The 21,638-nt window shown below is 47.0% G+C and overlaps 1 protein-coding gene across 2 annotated transcripts in view; it reads right to left on the reverse strand.

Annotated features, from left to right (window-relative positions):
* The window catches only part of INTS13 (integrator complex subunit 13), a 327,931-nt gene that overhangs the window by 106,818 nt on the left and 199,475 nt on the right, over positions 1–21,638 (reverse strand). For both annotated transcript variants that reach the window (XM_085652788.1, XM_085652789.1), the window contains exons 10-11: positions 20,050–20,139; positions 5,244–5,422 (exon numbers count right to left, since the gene is read on the reverse strand). In XM_085652788.1, coding sequence (XP_085508914.1) covers positions 5,244–5,422; positions 20,050–20,139 — 269 coding nt within the window. The remainder of the gene's footprint in view (positions 1–5,243; positions 5,423–20,049; positions 20,140–21,638) is intronic.

Raw genomic sequence — 21,638 nt, forward strand, 5'->3', positions numbered from 1 at the left:
GTGTTTTTCAGAACTATACTCAGACTTCCATCATGAACTGGTGGACAAGCAAAAGATTTGTTTCTAATTTGCACGAGGAAACTGTTACACCCACATTTTTTTCCACATCTATATATAAACAGCAGGCACCTAATTTCAGGAAATGAAGCGTTCTCTGTAAGTTCATGCTGACAGCCTGAAGACTGTGTCTTTGTCGTTTCTAGAGAATCCTGAGGTAGAGCACAAGGGAGGAAGGTCATGACTTGTAGTTCCTAGGAGTCCCCCAGGACCTGCGCATTTTGGATGACCTAAACTGAGCGATTGGTGTCCAAACCAACTTTGTACACCCCCAGAGGATATGTCAGCCGTTAGACCAGCTAGCTCTACAGTGCCACTACCACCCCCCTGTATTCTACAGTGGTGTAGGTAGTTTCTGGCAACAACTGAACATGACAGCCCGGATTCCTCAGGGATAGTGGAAAACAGTACAGTACTTTTCGCTCAGTCACTCGTGCTAACATATTCTCAGGAAATACACAAGATGGTGATTGGGATGTTTTCAATAAGTATTTATTGGTCCAACAACAGTCTTGTGTAAAACATACATACTGCGACAATCAGGAGACAGAAGCACACCAAGAGATTGGTGGTACCAAAATAGTAAACAGTAGATAAATTTCTACCATAGTGCTAATAAGATGAACATAAGCAGTTCAGATAAAAAACAGTAGCACTTGCATATTCCTAAAATGCGCGCCCTAAGTAATTTTACTAAATGTACCAAGCCTAAATCTGTATGTGTAGCTTGGATATGTGCATATGTGTATGTAGCCAAGAATCCCCTAGGGAAGCTCCAACCCACTCACCTGATGGTAGAGAACGAAGGACCCTGTCTCTGTTTCGAGGATGACACCCCGCAAGGGATGTCAGACCGCTGCGTGTCGAAAATTCAGCATGCAGGACCCTATCTCAGCCTGGAAGGAATTCTCCTCCAATTTGCAAAGGGGGGAGAGGGGGTGAGGGTCTTTTATACTAAATTGGTCACTCCGGGGTTATTTCTAGAAGCAATATGTTTTTAAAGCAATCATTAATGTTTTGAAAACAATCACCGATTTTTTCCCAAACAAATGTGATCATGCACAGCTGGCTGTTGGCCAAGAATGAAAAAGTAGTGAACTTTGTACAGAATAATTCTGGCGTGCCTGGGGACATGTTTATGTACGTCAGGTACAGGGATTATTATAGAATACTAAGAGCCTGGTGTCAAAGAGACAGGAGCAAGCTACTAGGTAAAAGGACACCTGTTTGGAATCGCCATTGTTGTGTGGATAGGACAAGGCATGTAAAAAGGTTTATTATAATCAACAAGGGGGGGAGCTAGAAGAAGCAGTCATCCATTCTTCTTCCTATATGTATTTCGAATCAAAAGGGAATGGATCACTTGTAACTGAAAAAGGGGGGTTCTTAAACCGTTGTTAACCGTCAATACCTAAAAAGGTATTATGAGAACCCTCAATCACGTATCTTTGGTGGTATAGCGGTTTATCTTGATTCTCCGCCTAATTTATACGTGTCAGCATTATCATTGGGTCTCTTTTGTGCAATGCTTCCTCCACCTGGAGGGAACCACTGATTTTCAGTAGTGATCAGGAATATTTGTGCAAAAGTAATGTGGTGACGTTGTGAGCCCTGCAAGCCAGCGTCAGCACAAGTCGTGCTTAGCCCACAGAGGAGGCTACGCGCTTACGGCGGCAACGCAGCAGCCGGAATCCGGATCTGCTTTAAGGTAACACTAACCTTGAGGTACTGTTAGACCTCGTGTTTATGAAGACATTCATAAACCCTCTTTCAGAACTGGGCTTTACCGGTTTTCACAATCACTAGGTCCTGAGGAACGCCCAACGACCCCCTTCTGGGGCACTGGAAGGGCAGAAACATGTCGACCTTTTTTTTATCTGGACACTAATAAGTGCATTGGTTACATTATTTGACCTATTGCACGAACATTTTTATTATTTTAAAAGTCTCCTCACACACCGGACAGAATAAATATCAATTTTGAGGGCAGTGTGAGTAAGACATTTTTAACGTCACCACATCACTTTTGCACAAATATTCCTGATCACTACTGAAAATCAGTGGTTCCCTCCAGGTGGAGGAAGCATTGCAAAAAAGAGACCCAATGATAATGCTGACACGTATAAATTAGGCGGAGAATCAAGATAAACCGCTATACCACCAAAGATACGTGATTGAGGGTTCTCATAATACCTTTTTAGGTATTGACGGTTAACAACGATTTAAGAACCCCCCTTTTTCAGTTACAAGTGATCCATTCCCTTTTGATTCGAAATGTAAAAAGGTTTATACATGACAGGACTAGCCTAAAGGACATGACAGTCATAGATGGCCAGAGACTCTAAATTAGCCCGGACACAAGTAAGAAACTGTGATCAGGAGTAATCTAGCTCCAGTCAGATGTGAAAGTGGATCTACCTACACAGTGAACCCTATTTTGATCAGTTTTGTGTGTTCAGGTAGGGCTCTGGACCAAATGAATATTGCAGCCGCAATGAGACAAAGGTGAAAATGATGTGAGGTATACAGAAATTAAATTAAATGAAATAAACTTCATAAAGTGTTCCAATACCTTAGGGCATCAAGGTGCTAAAAAACCTATAACAACCCATTTGAGGAACAAGAGCATTTCTGTCAAGGAATCCTAACAAACAAACCTAATGATAAAAGAGCCAGGTCTCCAGGTTTTTCCTGAATGATAGACGGTCATCTATTTCTTAGATGTGAGGAGGAAGAGAATCACAAAATGTGGCTGTCGTAAAGACAAAGGACCTGCCTCCTCATCGTGATCTGCCAGATCTAGATATCATCAGTGGTTTCCTATAGGCTGAGTGCAGTGGTCAGCCTGACGATATCACTCAAATTTTGACTGAAAAAAGTGGGAAGTGGGGTCCCTGACCATGCAAGGCACAATAAGCAATACAGAGAACTTTAAAGGAAATTCCTTGCTTAACTGGCCAATGTAGTTTTTTCAGCTCCTCAGATACTGATCTGAATTTAGGGATGTCAAGAATGAGGCGAGCAGCAGCATTCTGTACGGTTTGTAATTTGGTTAGAGCCCTGCCTAATGTTGAGAAATAAGGCATTGGAATAATCCAACCTAGAAGAGATTAATATAACAGTAACAGTTTTTCAAGCCGACTCCAGAATAAAATGAAAGATTATTTAAAGGGAGCAGATGATGTTAAAGCAGGAAGAAGCTGCTTTTGAGACTCGTCACTCAAACAAGATGTTCATCACTCCAGGACGAGAGCCTAACACAGAAGGCTACTAATTGTGGGACCAAACTGAGGGATGATAACCAAAAAGAAGAACCTCAGTTTTATCAGCATTACGTCTTAGGGAAATATCCTTCATCCAATTAACGATTGCCACCATATAGTTGTTAACATTTTGAGCCACAGAAATAATGTCATCAGTGACTGTAACAATGACCTGAATGCCATCTGTGTAGGATGATACACTAACGCCAAAAGACAGGATGAGATTGGTGAGTGGTGAAACATACAAATTAAAAAAGGTTGGACTAAGGGATGAGCGCTGCAGCACCCCTAAAGGCAGCAAAAAGGGTTTGGAAGTAAACTTTCCAAATCTGACTGCCTGCATCCTTTCAGACAGAAAGCAGATGAGTAGATTCAAAGCTCTGCCCTTTGATCCCCACTGAGTAGACAAAATATCAGAACACTGATATTTTGACTCTGTCTCAAAGACTGTGGACAAATCTAGCATAATCAGTATAATCACCCTCCCCCACCTACAATTGTTCTGATACTGTTGACCGCTGCCACCAGTGCAGACTCTGTGCTGTGCCTGCTCCTGAATCCAATTTTAGAATGGTCTAAGAGATCATAACGATCACAACCATCAGTTCCTGATTCATTTGTTTTTCTAAAACTTTAATTGGAAATACAAAAGTGATACAGGACAATAGTACATCAAGTTTTTAACATCTAGATTAGCCTTTTTAAGCAAAGGAATTGCTATTGCTTGGTTCCAAGCTTTATGAAAGGAGCCAGAGGTGATTGCAGCATTAAGTAACGGGTCCAGAGACGATCCCAGCTTAATTTTCAACAAAAGAGTCTCTGCTTGAGAGATGGAAAGCGAGGAGAAGGAAGAGAGTAAATTACATCAGTTAGCTCACAGGGATAAGGAGTAGCACTATTGACTGGTGGCTTTGGTGAAGGCAAATATTAAAAGAAAGAAGAGATATCCCTGTTAGCCACTTCTAAGACATTAGCGATAGATTCCAACTGGATACATTCCTGAGAGTTAGAAAATTGAGTACCGTCAATATCCGGATATGCTTACTGCCAGGGACTACTAGACAACAGCCAAGTCCGCTCACACAGAAACAATTTTAAAAGCACTGAAATTTCTGTTTAGGCAGGCTTAGAAGCGGACAGTATTTTCTTATGCTGGGTGGAATTCTTCACAAAACAGAGTCCATAAAAAGTAAAAATTAGCAGCTCAGAAAACACCCATTCAAATTAAAGTCTTTAGGTAAAGGTTTCAATAAGTATAGTAAGGCCTGAGAATGAAATTAAAAAAATTAGCACAGTTATTCATAGTAGGAGATGGTGCAGGCAGAACCATTCTTTGAAAAAAATTAACAAAGACTGCACACACCCCAAAGTCAAAAGACTAGGGAGAACAACAGTTGCAGTAAAATTAAAGTCAAGAAGCACTAAATACAGCGGTAAGATTATAATGGGCATAAAAAGTAATTTGCCTAACATGGTAAATGTCTGTCAGTGGTGAATGAAACATTTGTATTAGATCCCGCTTTAAAAGGTAAATTTAGGGAACAAGCCCAGGACAACAAGTCAGCCTTGCACATTAGATGTGTTTAAAGTAGACTTTAATGGTGGACTGTGATGTGACCCTTTGGTCTCTCGAAAGATACTTGTTTAGAAATGTGTGCAGTCTCTAATATTTAATCATGAAAAAGACTCAAAATGGTTATCTGAAACAGTGACATGAAAGAGAGAACAATAATCTTGAGATTGGACATCTGTGAGCATTTCCAAATTCCTACATTCTATCCAAATCTGAGGAGTTCAGACTGTGAAGGATAGGGCACAAAATGGATTATGAATGTACTCTCCTCTCCAACAATGTATAATACTTACTATGGACTAATAACAATGTGAAACAAACATTTGAAATTCGAAAAGTTTGATTCTTACTGTGATCCTATAGTCCGTGACTCTCCCGCCACAACCTTCACTGATAGATGGAGGCTCTTCCAGAATAGAACGTGAGGTACTCAAAACATGCAGGAAAATTTCTCCTCCATGACTACTTAACATATGGCTTATTACTTTGGACCCAGATTTACGTGGCTGTTCCAATAAAACAGAACGACCTGTTAAAATTAAAATAATGAATAAGTTGCTTTCAAACAAGAAAGATGCATATTTACAAAAATTATGAACCATTACAAATATATTCAGGTTCCAGAGCACATCCTCAACAGGTTCAAACTTTCTCCACTAAGTATAAGAAATCTTCATTATTCAGACTAGAGAGTAACCGAGTAAAAGCTGCAAACATGTCAATTAAACTACGAAAACTGAACTGCCTTGTGCACTCAGAGGTTTGCCCTGGCATTCAACCCACAATTGAAAACTAGTGATACATTAAGAGCAAGGCAATCAGTATATATGCAGTGAAATAAAGCAAAGTGTCAGTACAACTTTAGGAATGCAAAAGAATGCACATGGGAGGTGGGAAACACATTAAGAGATAGGATAAGAGTTTAATATGAATGGTGTAATGGATAAACAGGCATTGGCAAATCCAATTGGTATGGCTTGCATTTTGAGTAAACTAAAACAACATTTTTAAGGGTGCTGCAGTAAAAAAACTAAACAAACAAAAATTGCTATCGGTATATACTGTATCTCAGAGTTAAACTATTTTAAGTAATATTTCAATTTACTTTTGAGATGTAAAATAGTCATTTATGCATTATAATGAAACGGGTAATGATAAAACCAAACAGCCAATGGCATGAAGTGAGAGGGTAATACTCCTGTGGGGCAAAGCCAAAGCCCACGCTGTTAAAAAATTGGTAACAATAGGTTAACAGACAGCTGCACTGCTTAGCTAGAATAAAGAGGGGGTGATAAAAGTACCCCGGAAAACTTTAATGATAATACAGCAAAATAATCTACAATGAAAGCAGTCAATGTGTAGCAGCAACAATGCATACTTAACTATCAAAGAGGTACAGGTGCATATAAGGACCCCTCATCGAGAGCTACTGATCTTTTCATCGCAGCTCTGCACTGAGACAACACTTATTAATAGAAAACAAGCATGCATCTAACACAGGAAAATGCACACACAAGGTATAGAAATAACCCTTTCCTAGACAACAAATCAGACACACTCAAAATACGCACAACACAACTTCCAAAAGTATCAATAATCGAGGCTAAATCTCATTCTGCACTGAAATGCTCTAGCATAACAAGCACTCTATAATCCCATCAAACCATCTTCATCCCACAGAACACGGACACAAACAGAAGCCACAAAATTTCTGTGAAATATTCTGAAATTTAACCTCGACAGCTTGCAGCATCACGACAGGAGTTATCCCCAGAACAAGGGATGGCAGCTCTTCATGGTATCCGTTGAAGCCAGGTACTTCAGATAGGGAATGCTACTGAAACTCCTCCAGACCAGAAATAATGTCCTGACTAAATCTGGGAATAATGCTCCCAAACAAGTGTAACGGGGAAGACAGGCACTTTCCTGCCCTGAATGTCCAAACACATATCAGGAGATGTACACACCTACAGATACTAGTTCTTGCACACAGCAGACCAAACATTGTAGTAATGGTTCAAATAAAGAAACAGTCACACCACAGAAATGCTCCCAACCACTACTCAAAATAATATGAGCCATTAAGCAACAAATCCCAAAACCAAAGATACAACCTATATGTATCTTTCCCAAGCTACAACCTATGGATTAGATGAACTGTTCCTGACAGCACCACTGCAGCTGTCCACTGCCTCACTATGTAATGATGTAACTACCTAAGAACACTAATGCCACCAGGCAGATCGGTAGAGGATACATCATACAATATATAGCAGCATTTTAGCAACATCTCGCCATTGGTCACATAGGGTACTCAATGAACAGGACCTTGCTCTTTATAATGGATACTTATTACTACAGTACTCTAATTTCTAGACTATGTCCTGTTCATTCCACTACTCATGTGCAACACATTTCAACTCCCACAGCATTATATCGATCAATGGCCATGCTGTAATTATGGCTCCTCGGTTATGCCCCTCATTGGACTCGCTGCTGTTGCACCACCTCAGGTTTCTGTTACTCTCTGAACAAACTATAGTTGCCTGTTTCCTTTGGATAAGCCTCCTCATGCAACCATATGGGTCCCTATATCTCTGTGAACAGAAGAATATCCTCTGGAGTGGTATCTCGGCACCTGAACTGCTGATGCTTCTCCTAAAAGCAGCCTGCTGGCAAACCTTGACCAAGGTGGACTGGGGACACCTGTCAGCCTTCAACTAACTGCACAAGGCACAGCAGCCACATGAGAGTAGTAGATGGCTCAGCTTGGCCCTCGCTCTCGTCACACCTGGGTACAGTAGTATTTGCAGTATTGTTTATTGGAATGAGGGCGATGGAGGGATCCTATTGTCTGCAGGCTTGCTTTCCTCCTCGGACTGGTGGCTACTGTAAACAAAAAGCATTTGCAATGCAATAGGTCTCGCATTTGCGAGAGTTTGAGCTATTAGCATTGTAAATGACAATGCCTTTTATTTATGTATTTTTTTTTAAAAAAAGATAAATAAAAGGCATTGTCATTTACAATGTCAATAGCTTAAACTCTCGCAAATCCGAGACCTATTACATTGCAAATGCGTTTGCGCTATAAAAATGAAAAAAAAAAGCATTATGAGAGAGTGTAGGCAGGACAAAACTATGAGAAAATAGTGCTCGGAGACTGTAATTAAAGCATTCAGAGTAACAACACAAGTAACAGGGGGTGTCAGCATGGGAGGTTACAAAATGTAATGAATCCCATAAGGTCTATGGAATGCAAATGAAATCTATAGAATCTCTCATTTTTCTAGACAACTAAGGATAAGTGCAATTGTGAATGGGTTTAACTGAGCACTACATAAAGTGTGTGAACACTTTTAGAGAAAGATACAAGCCTGTAACAAACTGCAGCTGCCGGGTCCTCTGAAAAAAAAATTAATAAAAAATAGATGAGCGGATTAAGGTCAACTCAATGACAGTGAGCAGGGTGTGGCTGAGTGGGGGGTGTAGGTAGGGTCAATTGAGGAGCTGGAGCAGGTAGAAAGAAAATAATCTGAAAAACATCAGAAAGGGGTAAGACAGTATGGGTTAAGTAAGGAATTGTTGGAGCAATCTTGAAAAAGAAGGTTATGCTGTTCTTCAGCGAACAATGTCAGGACAAGGGAAAATGACACCAACCTGACCGCTTTGGTTCAGAGTTGGGAGTCCATATATTGGATTGTAATGCCCTCACACACCCAGTTGGGTGTCATGCTTCATCATCTGGGCTGCTCCTCGTTGGGTCGGCGGCGCAATACCCAACGGGCTCCCTATAGTAGGGGCACCTTAGCGGAGATCTTCTTCCAATAGCCGTATGGTGAAGTGGGGGTAAGGGGCCAGAGGTGTGTAGATGTATGGATTGAGTGTGTGATTTTAAAATAGGGCTTGGAGTGCCTGTGAGAACAAACTTTAATCAATAGGTCTCCTACCCTAAGTAAAAATAAACAATTAGGCGCTCGGCTTAGTATTATGTCTTAGGTCTCAGCTTCCCTATTGGTGAAAAGAGGTCAACATGTTTCTCGCTCAATGTAAAGTCTACATGCAATTCGTCAGGACCAATACTGTGAAGACTATCTACACTCTAGGGTTGGTGACATGGAATCATACCCACATCAACCAAACAACTACCTATTAGTGAACCCGTCAGACCTGGAACTACCTGTGTGGGGAGAAAAAGTGTGACATCGGTCATATTAGTATGGTACACATTTTTATACAGTATAATTTCCCTTGTGAGTCTGACTTTTTTATCAGTGAATAGTGAAAACAAAAGTTTAGAAAACAATAAAAGGTTTCAAAACAGTGCCACACGGTGAGTGCCCACAGTGAGCTAGTGTGAACTACAGCCCTTGTGGCACAAATGCACTGCAGCAGGTATACTTCAATGGGAACTCACCCAAAGCTGTAAGCTAACCAGGCATCAGCAGTACCCGGTAGGTAGACACAATCAAATGGGAGAGACCAGAGGGTGCCAATGTGAGTCATTGCACATAGGTCAATCTTATTGTCCTGAAGACCGCAACTGTCGGTCTCACTTGTAACTCTAACAACATTCATAATTAAAAAGGCAAACAACAGTTGCTCATAGTTAGTGTTGACAAACCACATTCATTCACTTTTGATATTTTAACCCATCTCAAATGTGGTAACCTATGTAAAACATAATGGGTCATCATTTACATGTACAGACTCGAGGACTATGGGTGATCATTCCTAGTCCTTTGGGTGTTTCTAGCGTGTCTTGCGTCAATCTGGTTCCCTCAGTCTTGTGGTTATCTCATTGCCAACCTCTTATGGGACCCTAAGTGGCTACCTCAATATCAAGTTCTCTTTTTTAAGTAACTCCTGGTTTCCAACACCCGTTGTTGTGGTTCCTCCCACTGTACCCTCTTTTCTTGTTGGTTTCCTCTTCTTCGCCTGCGCCCTCTGCCCCAAACTCTGCCTAAAAACGGTTCATGCCTGGGGGGCCGAATGGAGGTGGGCCTCGTGGGAACATGGGGTATTGCCAGTAAGCTGGTCCCTGGTACTGTGGTAGCTGGTACCCATTGTATCCTTGCCTACCACCCCTTCTGGTTTGATTAGTGTTCCAGTTCTCTCCGCTGGAGTCACTATTGCTGGACGAGCCCCGTCTGGTAGAATTTGCGCTGGTATTTGAGAGGTTACTCGTGCCCGGTGGTACGAAATCCTCCTTGAGATATGGGTACACCTTCTCTTTATCAAAGCGCCGGATACCTTTTTGGAGTTTGACCGCCTTTTGCTTCATAAGGTATTCCTTATGTTCAGCAATCTCGTTGTTTAATTCTGTCACTTTGGATTTAAAGCTGGGGTCTGGCAAAGCACTTTTGACGGTGCTCTCAGCTATTTCTATCCGCACCAGTGATTCATCAGCCGTGCTGATTATTAGTATAAGCAGGTCCCTCGTGCATTTCCACGAGATCTTGTACCATTCTGTCTTGAACAAGCCATCCTCCAAGAAGGTTCTTGGGAAGTTCTTGACAACCAGACCATTGGGTGATATATTGGCCCTCAGGTATTCGGTCATCAGTGCCCCGTGTAGGGTGATCTTAACCCATTCTCTCTTCGTGGTTGACAGGGATTGCCAATCTTCAGACTGGCTTCCCGTAGCGCCACAACTCTCTGCTCCCAGAATCGATGGGGCCCTCAGTATCTCTGCTGCTAGATCTTCTCCGTAACTAAGACCCTGGCCTTCCATATTATGGTCGTCAGGGGATCGTAGGGGAGAATTGAATAAAATTGGAAGGGGACACCTACTCAGATGTAGTGGTGTCAGTTGGTGCTAGCGGGGGAGAGAACAAGTCTTACCCACCATAAAAGTCTGACAGGGTTTAGCCGTACTGAAATCTATACGCAAAGAAGGGACTATGGGGCTTTTTCCTCTCTCAGCATAGAGGGATGTCCAGCATATGTGCCCCTGTTGAGCAACACAGAGGGCTTGAGGGGGTGTCGATGTGAATGGGATGCAGCACACAGGGGACAGAGCAAGAAAACATATGCACTCTCATGAAATTCTTGAAGAAAAAGTGAATGCTTCCCTGATGTCAGCCACAGAAAGCTACAAGTCATTCAATTAAAAAGATGATAAATAAGCTATGATCCAGAAGTGGGACAAAAAGAAGAGGATAGAAAGGCGTTAACTACATAGCAAGTAAATGAGATTGACAAGAAAACCAACAAATCATAACCAGTGGGTTGATCCAAAAACCATTCCAAGAACGGATATTGTAAACAATAGGAAACGGGACAAAATTGTCTGTAGGACAGACCTAAAAACTACCAAACTAGGCTTGATGGTGATCACCAGTCTTTGTGTTAACCGGTCCCTTATTTTTGTACTCAATGTTCAATAACATTTACAAGAGCCTCACTTCTGTCCACAGCGGTATGGTATTAGTGCGTTTGGTGTAAGATGTGTTTGTATACTTGTCCCTGGTGCCATTTCACTACCCCCCACCACCCCTTTTGTAACAACCCTGCTTTTATTAGCCAACGCCAGTTAGAGTGGCAGTAACAATTATCTGAAAAGATCTCACCATTCAAGTATGCACCGTATTTTGTGCGCTTCAACATCTCTTCAGGGAGTCGAGGAGATGCCAGGGGTTGTTGACACGGGGTTATCCGGCTGGCGTTCCATTCCTGTAACTGTGTGTGTCTGCTCATGTGGTGCTAGAACCGGCTGCTCCATGGGGATTGCAGCACAATTACACAGCCTTGCTATTTAAACCTATGTGGTATTAACGCAAGATAAATCACACAATAGCGGGAGAAAATTGCAGTTTGTGCGGGTGATGAAAAACCAGCCCCAGATATGTAATTTACTCATTACAATAAAAGACAGGACAAGGTTAAAGCCCTGCCAATAAACTCTTCCAGGAACCAATGTCGCCTTTAAAGGTTCAGCAATGATCCGGAATCAACCCCACAGTCAGAAACTGCAAAAAGATGTCGCTAACTCTGCGATTTCAAATGTAGAAAACCTTGCACATGCTATTTCCAGGTTGTTGCTAAATTCACTGGAATACCAGAATGGTCGGTGTTGGTAATGCAATTACCGAATCTCGCATTACTGCACCTAATCAGGCGTTTTGTAAATGAGAATGTAGCTGTTGCGATCACAAAACTAAAAAGCCCAATCTGCCTTAAAACACAGCCCAAAACCAAACTAAGATCCTACTTTAAAAAAGCCCAAATGGCAGTTGACGTAGAAAATTGCTAAACGCCTAAAAAATATAACCAACGAAGTTGGAGGCATGGCGCAAGACGTACAGAGCAGGAAACCAAGTAAAATGTAGTCTCTCAAAGAACAGATAAAGAACTGTAGCGTGATGAGACAGTATGTAGTCCCTGCTGCATGGGAGGAACGGAAGAGAAAAAGGAGGGACAAAGAGGCAGGACTGACCACTGGCAAGCAAGGATTTTTGAAGGGCACTGACATAGACAAATGAAAAACAAAAGCAAGCAATGGGTGCAGTTGGAACTCCACAAAGCAATTACCACAAGTCGTTAAGCGACAGCGAAAGCGCTCCCTAGGCTCAACCTAAAGAATGTGCATTGCAAGAAAGCTGTATCCTTAGAGCTACATCTTCTCTAGAGATGATCCTTAACAAAAGTTGCATGTTAAGGACATTAGGAAGTAGTGGGAGAATATCAGGAAGCCTGACACACTTTTTTATTTTTTTTTATTTTGTTTATTCAGGTCAGCAAATCCATGACATTACAGTTAAAGAGCTACAGAGCCATAGCAAAAGCAGGCAATTTCCGAACCAAACGACCACTGTAAAGTAGCATGTATACAATAATCAGTTTTCATTTACACCCGAATACGCCTTTACATAAACCATAACAAAAACAACCACTGGTACAGATGGAAAGCAATGGTAACCAAATACTGCGCACTAGCGATTAAGGAATGACCCCTGCGAAGGGAGCAGCACATATGGAGAAGCACACAACAGCAGCAAACATGTTTGGATATCACACCCCTACATAAGCGGGCGTCCGCCCTGTTGCTTACGGACACAGGGACACGCCCGCCACGTCATGCCAACCCACACACGGCAAGGCACAGCCTCCATTCCACCCCACCCAGCCGGCCGCCACCAAATGCAATATCGTCTAGAACCCAGCAGCATAGGCGAACTCCTCCACACCCCCGACAACCTCAACCCATGTCATCAGAAACCACTCCGGACAGTGAACCCGTGGGTCGTGGGGAGCCAGCCCTCTCACGGGCCCACTGCAAAAAGGGCTCCCAGATGTCCCTGGGGCGGGAAGTGACCGGCATCGTTTCCCAATAGCATTCAAGTTGTGTGTTACCATACGTCACATCTTTCACCCAGTCTGCGAATTTGGGCAAGGACCTGCGTCCCCAGCGCACCGCCACCTGCCGCTTAGCATAAAGTAGCAATAACGCGTGCAGTTTCCTAGACTTTGGTGGGGTATTTCTAACATAACCTAGTAGCCCCAGGTGTGGAGTCGGCGCCTCGGCGCTACGGAGGATTTGATTAATAGCAGTAAAGATGTGCGACCAGTAGTCCTCCAGGCGTGGACAGCTCCACGCCACATGCAGAAAAGTAGCATTTTCGGCCCCACACTTGCAACAAGTATCATCGTCCCTGAGGCCCATACGGTGCAGCAACCTAGGCGTACGATAGTACCTGTGTAGGAACTTAAAATGCACGAGGCGCAACCTATAATTAGGCGATAGGTCCTTCAGTTGCCCACAACAAAAGGTCCACTGCTCTTCCGACAGAGGGGGCTCCAGCTCCGCATTCCACGCCTGCATCGAGGACGGCACAACGGCGGGGGATTGCTCCTGCATACAGTTGTATAACCGGGACACAAGTTTTTTGGGAGATGCCTTCGATAGTAAGTTTTGTAAAGCCTGGAGTTGCGGGGGCTCATCCGGGAACTGAGGCCATAACGCCTTACAGGATTCTTTAAGCTTATGGAGAGTAAACATATCAGCGAATGTCTCCGGTAAGTCTGTCTCACCCTCCCCAGGAACCCCGAAGGTGCCACCAGGGTAAATATCTGCAAAAGTGCGCAGGACCTTCCCTCTAATCACAACGACCCCCCCCGTCCTGCAGGCAGGGAAGCAATGGATTGCCCCTCAGGGGCACAGCCGGCGCATACAGGAGAGGGAGACGTGCCCTCCTCTGCAGCTCTCGCCACGTCCATCGGAGCAAGGTCACCGTGTCCACATCTCCAGACGGGCGGGGCGACCTCTCGTATAATGCCACACTCAGGGGCAAGGGAGCCGCAACCGCCATCTCCACCGCAACATGCGGCTGGTAGGGAGTGGGGAAAACCCAGAAGTGCAGAAATTGTGCTTGCGCACACAGCGAGTACAGTGCCATATCTGGGGCCCCCAGACCACCCTGCCTCAACGGGAGGGTAAGCAGCGCCCAGGATGATCTCGCCTGGCCTCCAGCCCAGACCAGCGTCAATAGCAGTGAACGCACCCGAGCGTGGAAATGCGCAGTCAAGGGCAGCGGTAGATTTACAAAGAGATATAGAAACTTCGGAAGGACCACCATCTTCGCTAGGGCTATCCTCGCAACCAAAGACAGGGGGAGCTTGTTCCAGATTTCGATTTTCCCCTCCAGCCAGTCCACCGCCCTCCCATAGTTCAGCGTCCACAGGTCGCTTAGGTTGCGACTGATCCAGACCCCCAGGTATTTGACGAGTCCGTTTCCCAGCGCAAGGGGTAATCCGAAGTCACCTCCGAGGTGGCATCTGTCAAAGGGAACGCGACAGACTTGGACCAGTTAATGGCTATTTCTGCCAGTCCCTCGAATCTGACGAACTCCCTCAGCAGTGGGTCCAGGTTCTCGGCGGGGTTAACAACATATAGCGTTACATCATCCGCGTACAAGGAAATTAGCAGGCTGCGGGAGCTGAAGCCAATACTCCGGGCAGTGTGGTGCTGGCGGACCCGAGCCGCCAGGGGCTCCATGGCAATGGCGAATAGCAGCGGGGACAGGGGGCACCCCTGCCTGGTCCCGCGAGAGATGCCAAATGGTTTGGAGATCAGCCCATTCACCCGCACTCGTGCCCTGGGAGCGGCGTACAGGGGCCGTATTAAGTTTATGAAGAGGGGACTAAATCCCATTCTGCCAAGAATCCGAAACAGGTAGGGCCATTCCAGCGAATCAAACGCTTTCGTGGCGTCCAGGAAGATGACCGCCGCCTGGATGGAGGGGTGCAAATAATGCAATACTGAGAATATCGTTCGTAGATTGTGCGACGTGGCGCGGCCGGGGATAAACCCCGATTGATCGGGCAGTGCTACCATCGGCAATAGGGGCTGCAGTCTGTCTGCAATCAGTTTAGCGTAGATTTTAACGTCTACGTTGATGAGGGATAATGGACGATACGAGTCCAGCAGCTGGCAATCTTTGTCCGGCTTTAGCAGTGTGATTATTAGTGCCTCCCGCATCGAGTCCGGCAGGGAGCCCGTCTCCTGGGCCTCAGCGAAGACCGAGAGGAGCCTAGGGGCCAGTTCGTCGACGTAAGTTTTATAAAAGGAAGTGGTCAGCCCATCTGGGCCAGGGGCCTTGTGCGCAGGAATGCTTTTTATCACCTGCGCGACATCCCGAGCCGTGAACGGGACATCCATATATCGACGGTGGTGGTCATTAAACCAGACAATGGCGATTGAGTCTAGGAAGGCGTCTAGGGATTCCGGGGCTGCATTTTGCCTGGAAGCATAGAGGGTCGAGTAAAACTGAGCGAAGGCAGTCAGGACTGCATCATGCCCTAACCGGAGTACTCCCGTCCCGTCCTTTATGGACGTTATGAAATTGGACTGCGCACGCGGGGAAATTAGCCGCGCCAGGGTTTTACTAGGCCTATCTCCTTCACCGTATCGACGGGCCTCCGCCTGCCTGCCTAGGAACTTCACCTCGCGCTGCGCCTCCTCGCCGAACTCCAGCAGCTTGGCCTTCATCTGAACCGCCAATGCGGGTGACGGGTCATTACAGAATCTTACGTCCAAGTCCCGCAGCTCTCCCTCTAGCCGGCCCAGAAGACCGCGTATTGCCTTAAGGACCCCTGCCCTGCTAGAGATGCACTGGCCTCGGATCACCACCTTGAATGCGTCCCATAGGGACGCCTCAGTGGTCACTGACCCCGAGTTGTTTTCGAAATAGTTCACAATGTCCTCTCTGATTTCCTCCGTGAAGGCGGAGTCTGTAAACGCATGCGGGGGCAGCCGCCAGGAGAACGCACGAGCAGGGGCATCAGGCACCCTCGCCACCAACAAGCAAGGAGCGTGATCAGAGAGTGACCGGGCCTGAATATCCACCTCGACCACCCAGGACGCCACATCCGACGAGACAAACCAGTAGTCCAGACGGGACCAAGCCGCATGCTGGCTCGTTATGCATGTCCCCACAGTATCAGTAGGGTGCCTGACTCTCCATATATCTGACAGCAACCCCTCCTCCATGATATCAAAGATTGCCTGTCGCGCCCTGATGTGTGTAGGCCCCCCCGCACCCCGGCGGTCGAGCGCATCCACCAGTGCTACATTAAAATCCCCACCAAGGATAATCGTGGAGCAGTCTATAAGCATAATCCGTGCCCATAACTCCCTGAAGAAGCCAGGGTCATCCACATTAGGTCCGTACACCGCCGCCAACACTATCTCCCTCCCCTGTAATACGCCATGGGTAATAACGTAGTGCCCCTCCATGTCTAAGTGAGTGTGGTGTTCCTTCCAGTCCAGCCCGGCTCTAATGAGTATCGCCACCCCTCTAGCATAATTAGAATAAATAGCGGAGTGTACCCATGCCCAACGTGAGTGCTTCAGTCTAGGTGATGGGGTGGAGCACACGTGCGTCTCCTGCAGAAAGCAGATGTCTACCTTGTGTCGGGAGAGGTACCCCTGCAGGAGCCGAGCCTTTTTATATTCCCCGAGTCCTCTAATGTTCCACGTTAAAATCCTAACGCCTGTCATCTCTTTAGCTATTGTGCGACACCTCTCCTCCGCCCCCATAAATATACTGCGCCTCTCTCCTAGTGCACAGCCTGTGCCACGTATATGGTATCAGCGTGGTAATCTGCGAACATACATATCCATCGTACCAAACCACACATAACTGTAACCAGCCCAACTTCCCCTGCCGCCTCCCACCCTCACCAACCCCCCAATCAGGTTGTGACAAATCCCCCCCTTGTACACGCGAAGCGTGTTTGCAACTTAAACCCACAAACAATGGGATGCACCCCATGGGGCGTGGTGCACCAAGCGTACTCCCCCGTTTGCACAGGGTGGCTGCACTATTGCGGTCCCCGCTTCACACCAGCGTAACTCCCCCCACCCAGCCCGCAGCTCATATCGCATTGTGAGACCTTGTCTTGGAGGAACAATTTGACAGTTACAGCATATGTGCCATGCGCAGGCCCCACTCGTCCCCTCATACACTGGAAACTGTACCCCAGGAGCGACCATGGGCGCGAAGGGACCGGCACCACACTCGCCAAGTACAACACCCTGCCCGGATAGTACATGTTTCCTACTCCCTCCTGGGTCAGTCATTGTCACTCAAGTGCCCTTCGTCCACCTCCGCACGGGGCGACTTACGTCTCGCCGCAGCCCCCCCCCCGAGTTGTTTAGCAAACTTCAGCGCAGCCTTTGCCTCAGTGAAGTAATGTGTGGTACCCTCGTGTAACACTCTCAGTTTCGCTGGGTATAATAGTGCGTATGGGACGGAAGCCTGGAGTAGCAGCCTGTACCAAGGGAGTGAAGTCCGGATAAAAGGAGATGTTGTTCCCTTTGTGTACAATTTTCCCCTTTTCACGAGCAAGGCGTAAGATGAGGTCTCTGTCTTGGAAATTCAGGATCTTAGCCAGGATAGGGCGCGGCGCCGCCCCCACCGGCGGCTTCTTCCCGAGCGATCTGTGCGCCCTTTCCACAGTGAACACCGGGGAAAGCGCCGGATCAAAAAGCTCGTGGAGTAGTTCTGACACATATATTTCCATTTTTCCAATGTTCGTCGTCTCTGGTATGCCTGTGATACGGATGTTGGATCTGCGGGACCTCGCCTCTAAATCATCTGTTTTGGCCCGGAGGAATTCCAGTTCTTTTTCCACGGACGTTAGTTGTTTCTTGGTTTCGTGTCTGAACTCGCAGCATTCGGTATACGCAGCATTCGGTATGCCCGTTCTCAAGGCTATCCAACCTGGTTTCGTGGGAGTCCACCTGTTGCTTGACGGATTCCAACTGGGAGGCCATGGCGTCCAGCTTGGCATCAATGCTTTTGAGACTTGAGCGAACCTCCAGCATCAGCGCCCGGTATTCGCCCTCCGGTCCCGACCCCTACGAGGAGGACTCAGCCGCCTCCAGCTCCACCGCTGGTTGCTTGGCCTGACGCTTATGATCAAAAGTGAGCCTGGACTGCTTCGCCTCGTATTTCCCCCCCATGGCAATGGGGCAGGCCCGGACACTGCAAAGGAGGTCTACTCAAATACAGCCAGACAGATCCGTGTCCAGTCGGCGATGTCACAAGGTTCCGGCCGTGACCCCGGAGGTCCAGCCACCACCGCTCACGGTCCTCGCTCCACCGTCCCCAGGCCAGCGGGGGCACGGGCAAAGCCACAGGTGCTATCGGAACAGGCCAAGAAGGCAGGTCCTCAAGGTCTCGCCACAGCCAGCCGGTCACGATCACCAGTCGGGACTCCCTAGACTCCCCACCACAGGTAGCCGTGGGATCAGTTCTCCACGCAATCGTCAGCCCCCAGATGTCGTCTCCGAGGCTGCTAGTGGAGCCTCACCGCCGCCGCCGCTCCGCTCGCCAGCCGCTGCGGGGGTCCCTGAGCCGCGGCTCAGACGCACTGCGGTCCTGTATCCCACCGCCGCGCCACACTCCCACCAATTGGCCGCTAATATACGGGATGGGCGCGAACCGCGTGTATACCTCCTTGACTCCGCTTCAGGACCCTTGCAATCCACTCTCTTATATCTCCACTCACTGAGTTGGGCTAGGATCAGCGCCACATCTCCACCAGCCAGGTCGGGTTCCGGAGGGGGCCGTCTCTCCGCCCGGCACCGGCGCCTCGAGGCTCGTCGGCGACACCCCCGCCGTGGGCGCAGTCAAATCCTACCAGCAACGTCTCTCACCGCCTGGGCGTAGCGGCTACCGGGCACCCCGCAGATCCAACCTCGACCACTCCGCAGGTCCGGGACAGTCCTGGGCACTAGGTGGCGGACCAGCACCGCACTGCCCCCCCTGCACCCTCGGTCCCGGGCTGCAGCGTGCCCAGCGGCCTCCGCGGCACCAGTCGCCCCCGCAGGCTCACCTCCAGTGAACACCGACCACCTCCACGCCGTGTGCGCAGCAACGTGGGCTCCTCAATAGCCGGGCCCGGCAAATCTCAGCTTCAGCCAGCCTCGCGCCCACCTCCTGCAGCCAGCACAAAATGGCGTCCCCGCCGTCTGGGTCTGCGCTCTCGCGGCCAGCAGCAGGCGGGACCAGCAGCGTCTCACTCAGCTCGGCAGCCGGAGCCCAACGGCCAGGTGCCCGGACTGGTTCGAGCCAGCAGACACGGTTTCTTCCTGTCCGCGCCCCGCAGCTCGGCGCCCGCAGCTCTCCTCTCTGCCTCAGGCCCACGCAGCCTCGGCCTCCAGTAGTCGCTCCCAGCCGCCCCCGGCAGCCGCGGCAGCGGGCGCCCTCCCCAGGATCTTCGCGGGCGGGACGTCCAGGGGCACAGCACGGCTCCACAGCCCCCGACAATCACCAATCTTCGATCGGTAAGACACTGAGCAATGCGGCGCCTTCCGGTGGGCAAATCGGGACGCCTTGTGTGAGCAGTGAAGGATTTAGTAAGGATTAGTTAGTGCAGCCGGCGGAGCTCGCTCACAGAGCGGCCATTTCGCTGCCCGGTTGGCCACGCCCCTAGCCTGACACACTTTAATGCATTTTTTATGGGCACTATTCCATCTAAGCAAATTCCTTCATCAAAGCTAAGGAATCCCCACCAGGCAACCAAGAACACAAAGTTGCAATGCGCCAAACGCTGCCTTTAACACAATAAAGGTGCAACACACCACCTGCTAAACAGAAGAATGCAACATGGGATTTTAGATGTAAAAGATTATATAATTTTTAACTTTACCATTTAAAAGAAAGTTTGTAAGACAGGATGATGGTCTGCTATTTACATCGACCGGCGAAATTCTGAACGCTCCAGTGCAATAGTGTAATTCTAAAAAGCAAATGAAAAAAAACATACTTTATAAAATACATTTTGCAACAACACTTAGAATACTCACTATACAAACCAACATGTTTAATATTAAAGTGTCAGTACAGCATTAAACAGGGACATACACTTTAAAGCACTTATATATTAAAACATTTAATATTTTTTTTCTGAGAACAAAGGATTAACTGTTGCAATAGAAAGGGGCAGATTTATTCTGGTTGCATTAGCCATGTCCAAAGTTTAGTGTTGCTCACCTGGATATGTTGAACTGTTTTGTTGAAAACCAATAAAGAAATATCTCACAAAAGATGTATATGAAAACATTTCTGCACTAGACCACTGATATGGATTTTTCAAGACATATAAATATGTATGAAGTACTCTGGACAGCACTAACACAGTTACACTTGGTTTAATATATATACATTTGGCCTTCATAGCTCAATTTCCATCTTTGTTTTGTGCTTTGAGTACAAAGGGATGTAGAGTTATCTTTGATATCTAAAATTACACCATGTAAACTGACTGAGCTTTAAAGTTGATTTACAGAGGTGGCAAACCTAGAATCTTAACTAGGTACTAGCTACAACTTGGCACTAGGAAATAATGTTTAGTTACTCTGGAACTGATCCCTGGTATACATCTGCCATTATTTAGCCATCTAGGCTTTCCACCCACTCCATGGGGTTGTTACATAGATATACAAGTACCCCCTCCCCCCCCCAAACACCCCTGCCCTCTAAGTGTGAGCTGTGGAGCACCACAGACTAATCAGCATGCATGTCCACCACTTTCAAGCATACAATCAGCTGTGCTTAGTCCCTTCAGCAATCAAATCCAAGAACCGACCATGCCCTCTCTAGGCAGCCAGAAACAATGAGAGGGCCAGAGTACACTTCAAAAACTGAAGTAGCTATGGGAAATACAGCGAGCCCTAGTACCACTGAAGAGGACGTTGCCACCTACATAGGTGCTCAATTTCACTCACAGCAGTCGAATAGAGCCCTTCGTTGGCTAGGCAAGTAAGCTCCAAACCCTGTCTCTTCCCCCCCACTCCTCCCACAATATCACTCTTCCTCCTTTGAGAAGGGATTAACATCATCATTTAGTTGTCTGACAGATACCTTTTTTCTGTGGCATCAGCTTAACAGGTAAGATGGTCAGCAGTATTTGTAACCGATGTTATTGTTCCTTTAGTTCCTCATCCAAGTTACCACAAGTAGTTTCAGTCATGCCCTCTCTCACATCGAAGGCTTTCAGCAACTTTTGTTCAGGTTGAGCCTGGAGGCTGGCACTAGATGTTGGTCCGCGGTAGCCCCATCAATGCTCCCTAGTGTCCCAACAGGCATAGACCGCCTCCAGCACAGCACCATGGTGGCAACAGCAGTGAGGGCAAGGCCAGAACCTCCTATCTAGTACATACCAGGGGCACAAATACAGCCCCATTCGGGAAAAGAGTGCTTCACCCAGTAACCAAACCACCAAAGAAAGTGGGCCTC

This window comes from Triturus cristatus, chromosome 4_1 (genome assembly GCF_964204655.1).
Source record: "Triturus cristatus chromosome 4_1, aTriCri1.1, whole genome shotgun sequence".
Lineage (NCBI taxonomy): Eukaryota > Metazoa > Chordata > Amphibia > Caudata > Salamandridae > Triturus > Triturus cristatus.